This window comes from Sparus aurata, chromosome 19 (assembly GCF_900880675.1).
Source record: "Sparus aurata chromosome 19, fSpaAur1.1, whole genome shotgun sequence".
Taxonomy (NCBI): Eukaryota; Metazoa; Chordata; class Actinopteri; order Spariformes; family Sparidae; genus Sparus; species Sparus aurata.
This window is the reverse complement of record NC_044205.1, coordinates 18,945,728-18,951,683: the sequence shown is the minus strand read 5'-3', so window position 1 is coordinate 18,951,683 and position 5,956 is coordinate 18,945,728. Positions and strand designations below refer to the sequence as shown.

The 5,956-nt window shown below is 39.7% G+C and overlaps 1 protein-coding gene across 1 annotated transcript; it reads left to right on the top strand.

The window, feature by feature from the left end:
• The first annotated feature begins 1,089 nt into the window (after positions 1-1,089).
• Positions 1,090-1,960, top strand: LOC115569679 (lectin-like). Its single transcript, XM_030397711.1, has 3 exons — positions 1,090-1,210; positions 1,477-1,570; positions 1,644-1,960. Exons 2-3 carry the CDS (start codon positions 1,481-1,483, stop codon positions 1,902-1,904), a joined length of 351 nt encoding a protein of 116 aa, XP_030253571.1. The 5' UTR covers positions 1,090-1,210; positions 1,477-1,480; the 3' UTR covers positions 1,905-1,960.
• Positions 1,961-5,956: the final 3,996 nt, after the last annotated feature.

The following is a 5,956-nucleotide window of genomic DNA, read 5'->3' as shown; positions in this document are numbered from 1 at the left end:
TTGATAATGCTGCTGAGACAGTTCTTCTCCCTCACAGATAAACCATAAAACCAACAAATAAAATAAAATAAAATAAATAAATAAACAAATAAACATTTGACCTTATGTCAAATCAATTTCTTCAGTTTAGTTCATCATTATCATTCCATCTTCTTCCTGATTCCTTACTCCATCACAGGTACATATTTGGTTACATTTCACTGCAGCAATGTGAAGAAATCTCACCTCAAAATCACCTCCAAAATGAATAAACTGCAGTATCCTGACCTCTGATCCATCCCATTCACTTTGCAGGCCTGCCTCTGACTGAAGCCTAGCCCTAGGTCCAGCTATGTGAAACTAGGTGTGTTTCTGTGTTAAGAAAACATATCTTCAGCTGAACACTCATGTTAGCTGTGGTGAAAAACTGAACGAATGATTCAAATTTCAATTATAAAAGTTCACCATTTCTATAGCACTCACTGTTCTTAGTATTTTTTACATCAGTGTGTTACGAGTGACAGTGTTGGCTCTCTGAGTGAGGATTGGTGCCAGTGTTTTGACTGAATGAGCTTCTTTTGAGACATGTACGAAGCGTTTGTCCAGGATGCATGCTGCAGACTGTATGAAGAGTTACAATTAAGTGGTTTCAATATTGACTGGTGCTTGTTAGCAACTGAAAAAAACTGTCCAAAACTGTTTTCTTGCCATAATTATCTATTCTGACCTAATAAAATCCCCCAACTACATTGTGTAAAATCAAGTTGCTTATTAATCTGCGACCCTGTGTCCACACCATTTGTTTGTTTGTGTGTTTTCTGCTACTTCCTCAAAGTCCTGCACAGCCTGGTCTTTTTTTCTTACAAAGCGTTTATGCATTTCACAGAACTGAACACCCCTGTTGCCATTTAACCTCTTGTCAAGTCGCAGAAACATTGCTAGAACCCACGTGTTACTAGAAGCTGCAGTTTAGCTTTCTAATTACTCTGAGTCAGTGTTTTCTGTCTTTGTGACCCAACCTGCTGACCTTAGCGTGGGGGGAGCACAAAAAAGTTCACACAAGTTGAAGCAGACTGCCCACTAACAGGACTTTTTCCTTTTTCTTGAGAAAAGAGAACCAATCTATCTCCACCCCTAGCTTACTGTATATAAAAATGGAGTGAATTTAATGTTTTTCACTTCACTCCTCGTCCTCTGCATGCACTCTGACTGTGGTGGAACATTCAAGCCTGTAAGTATTCTTTACTTTTATACTGATGGATGAATTCATGCTGTGCATGTTTAGTTAAATGTATGAAGGAGCCGCTGCTGGTTACTGTTGAATCTGTGCATGACGTTTATGACGGTGCAAAAGGTTCATTTGGGGGATAAACAAAGGAAAAAAATCAAATCAGTGATGGTGCAATACTGAATTGGTTAACCAACTCCCAAAATGTATGATTTATTATAATTTGAGTGTTTTACAAAGATACAACACAGGTTTTCTTTTTGTTGCAGAATCATGAGCAGGAACTGCTTGTCCAAAGATAATGAGCTGCGTAAGGGAGACTTCCTGATCTCCAACAATGGGGACTATAAGGCTATTTTCCAGGTGAGTAACTCGTGTGCACTGGTTTGTGTACAGTGTTTGGGAAAAGACATTCAACTCTCTTTGTGCCCTGCAGGGTGATGGTAACTTTGTTGTCTACGGCTGGCGCCCTCTGTGGGCTTCAGACACTGATGGATCAGACGCTGTCCGCCTGTGCATGCAGGCTGACTGCAACCTGGTCATGTACAACAACAATGACAATGCCAGGTGGCACACAAACACCCACAGACCCAGCTGTGACATGTGCAGTCTTCACCTGACCAATGACGGCAAACTGGTGCTGCATGGGGGGATGGACGAGCTCTGGAACTCTGCTGACTCCAAAGGCATGAAGTGATGTTTGTCATCATCTTACGTTAACTGGGATCAAATAAAAGGAAATTGAACATCGCATGAATGAGTTGCTTTCTTCCTTACTACACTTTGGTCTCTGCTCATTTTAAGAGAATTGCAAGTGTTGGAGTCATGTAAAACTGTCAATGTGTTACTGAACCATACATGGTGCTGAGGAGAAACATGAGTCAGCTGAAATTAAAGACGTTATTGCAGTTGCATCATAGCACCACAAGATGTCAGACTAATCCCACTGCAGCCTCACACTGCAAGCATCTACCTGTCTCCAGTCACATGGAGCAGCTGCATGTTACAGTGTTTTCTTCTTCTTGATTTTTTACATGCATTGTTCAACGCTGGAGTCACATTGTTCAAACTCATCACACAGTCAGTAAAACAGAAGCCTCTGTGTCGACCAAACTGTGAATCATTTGTTCATTGCTTTCACACAAAATGCACTCAGTGACAACATCCTCCAAAATTCACGGACCGTTTTCTCATTATCTGCAAACACTGTTCAGAATGTTTGCAGCACATTCAAAACAGTTGGATGGCAACTTGAGATATATAGAAAATCTTTGCACATGTTAATTCATTCTTTTAAAATGATTATTGCAGCCTAGAAATTCTGGGATTCTTCAATTTTTTCACATTTGGAACCAAAGACCACGAATGTTGACTTCATTTCGACCACTGGCAGCATTTTCATGTTACCACTACTACACAATACTGATACTGCAGCACATCTGTCACTTCCGTAATAATTTGTTCTACTGCATATTCTACAAATTAAAGACGACTCATTCTTGTGTATTTGGGCAAAAATGGCTGAACTGAAACATTGGATTATATATGGTCTGTTGTATGCAGGTAGAACAGAAACGTGTAAATCACTATAATGCAGTTTTTGTAACGACAACTGATAACAGTTGTATTTGAAAGTCATTGCACAATGATTGACTAGATGACATCTAGATGAAATCATGCTCGTGCTCTGAAAGAATAGTTTGATAGTGAGATTTTTTTCACATTTTGAAATGTATAGTTGATATCTATTGTATTTGACAAAATGTGGTTTTGAGCAGAAGATTGATTTTTTTGATGTAGGTGTGTTTCTGTGTCAAGAAAAAATATCTTCAAATGACAAAAGTTCATAATTTCTGTAACACTCGCTGTTGTTCGTATTTTTTTTACATCATCTTCTTTTGAGGCATGCATGGAGTGTTTGTCCAGGATGCATGTTGCAGACTGAATGAAGAGTTACGATTAAGTGGTTTCAGTATTGACCGGTGCTTGTTAGCAATTAAAAAAAAACTGTCCAAGGTTGTTTTCTAGACGTAATTATACAATCTGACCAAATAAAATCCCCCCACTACATTGCGTAAAATCAAGATGCTTATTCATTTGCGACCCTGCGTCCATACCATTTGTGTGTGTGTATGTTTTTCTGCTACTTCATCTAAGTCCTACACAGCCTGGTCTTTTTTTCTTATTCAAAGCGGTTATGCATTTCACAGAACTGAGCACCCTGTTGCTATTTAACCTCCTTGTCAAGTCGCAGAAACATTGCTAGAACCCACGTGTTACTAGAAGCTGCAGTTCAGCTTTCTAATTACTCTGAGTCAGTGTTTTCTGTCTTTGTGACCCCACTTGCTGACCTTAGCGTGGGGGGGCCACAAAAAAGAAGAAGCAGATCATCACTCCTGACAGAGACTTTACTGACATGGCTATATGACTAAAGTGACAGAAAGTACGGTAAGTTAAAATTCTTCTGACACCAAGACATTTCAGGCTCTTTACACAAAGTATGCAACTCCCCTTTTCAAAATTGAAGAGGAAGATGTTAACCATCTAAACCTGGCCTTGTTTTCCATGGTTTATTTCACCTCTGCTGTGTTGTCTGTCTCGGCCATGTTAACTGGGAGCCGACTGTCCGGGGAGAGTCAGCATCTGTAACTTGGCTGTTAGGGGGTGCGCTCAGAGGTCTGGCAATGGACCTCCACTCTCAAGTTTCATTCCTGTCCAATCTCCTCACAGCTGTGCCACAGTAACTGTTTGTTTCTGTACTGTTTGTCCGGTGAACCAATTAGTCGCATTATATATTTTTTTCATCAGAACATTCAAAGAAACAGACAAATTCTGCAAAAGAGATGGGGAACGGAATGTAGCCTGTTAGGTGCAAATTAAGTTCTCTCACATGTTGCAGAAGAGGTTGCCAGACTTTTTAATATCGCAGCTGAGCGATTCACAGTGTAACATATATGCTCTAAACCCATGAAATCTAAGAAGTCTAACCCGATCACCTCGACCATCTTCCTATGACTCCAGCATGGTACATGCATGCAGACGGAGGACTACGTCTGGAGGGTGACCCAAAAAGCAGACGGGGAAATCACAGGAGCATCAGGACTGAGGTAAAGATACAGAACAGGAAAGCAAGAGATGCATGACAACAACAGACCAATTGAAAAAAAGAAAGATAAAAACAGGCTTAAATAGACAGGTGGACAGAAAAATGCAGAGAAAAGGACAAAGGGACAAAGTGAAAAGTAAAATATGATAAATAACTAAATCAAAAACTAAAAACATGACATTGATTAGTTAAAAGAAAATGTGAGTTGAGATCTGCCCTTGTTCTGTATCAGATTTAAACTAGAAGTGATAACAACCTGGGTGGTCATCAATGTAGGAGCAGATTGCCCAATAATGGAAACATTCAGATTTCATAAGAGAAGGACCCTCCTCTCCCCACCCTCAGGTGAGGTATATATAAATACAGAATGAATTTAACGTGGTTCACTTCACTCCTCTTCCTCTGCATGCAGTCTGACTGTGGTGGGACATTCAAACCTGTAAGTATTCTCCATTTTTCTACTGATGAATGAATTGATGCTGTGCAAGTGTAGTTCAATGTGTGAAGAGGTCGTTGAAGTTTACTGTTGAATCTGTGCTGCTGAGATGAAGTTCATAATAGTAATAGGAAACAAAACCAAATTCAATTCATAAAACAAGTTGCTTTTTAGTGTTTTACAGAGATACAACACAGGTTTTTCTTTTTGTTGCAGAAACATGAGCAAGAACACTTTGTTAAAAAATGAAGAGCTTCAGCGGGGAGAGTACCTGATGTCCAACAATGGGAGGTGGAAGGCTGTTCTCCAGGTGAGTAAACTAGATTTCTTTCCATAGTTTTTGTAATGACAACTGATAACAGTAGTATTTGAAAGTCATTGCACGATGATTGACTAGATGACATCTTAGATAGAAATGCTGCACCATGTCTATTAGGGGACAAATCCCAAATACCTAACATTTCAAAAGGTACCTTTTCTGTTATTATGGTCAGTTTAATCACTGCATCAAGAATCATTTTGAGACATTGGAAAACAGTTAAACGTCCAAATATGAAAGAGTGGGTGGACGCAATGGTCGAGACTGCATCTTACGAGTCTATGCTCAACAGATTAAAAGGTAAACTGGAGGATGGGATCACCTCCTGGGACTGTTTTTGGACACATATAAAAACTGAGGAAGGCCCTGGTTTGAACCCAGGAAGGATGATTTCATTCTTCATGCCATGACACTGCGAGCCGGACTCTGGATTACATATGGACAGCATGTTTGTATTTTTATTTTTAGTTGGGTTTTCTTTCATTGGACTTTCATGTGCCATGTCTTGTGATGTCTGTGCTATGGTCAGAGGGGGCCTGGGGGGGTTTGTGGGTGCCATGTGCCGTTGATCTCTTTTTGTTTTATTGTCTTGTTTTGTGTTTAGTATTCTGTTTTGAAACTTGAAAATTTCAATAAAAATTTGAATCACAAAGAAATGCTGCACCAGACACCAGCTAGAGTCAGAGGCCGGAGTGAACTTTATTAATATAAAGCTGATGTCCAACGTCCAAACAATTTCCAAAAGTCAAAATGCAGGCAAAAAAAAAAGCAGACAGGAGCAAATCACAGGAGCATCAGGACTGAGGTAAAGATACAGAACAGGAAAGCAGGAGATGCATGACAACAACAGACCAATTGAAAAAGAGAAACAGAAAAACAGAATAGACA

What these genes read in the sequence shown, in the direction of transcription:
- LOC115569679 (XM_030397711.1), top strand. Translation starts at nt 1,481, where the DNA reads ATGAGCAGGAACTGCTTGTCCAAAGATAATGAGCTGCGTAAGGGAGAC. An exon ending in ACTATAAGGCTATTTTCCAG is followed by an intron (nt 1,571 to 1,643) that starts GTGAGTAACTCG and finishes TGTGCCCTGCAG; the next exon opens with GGTGATGGTAACTTTGTTGT.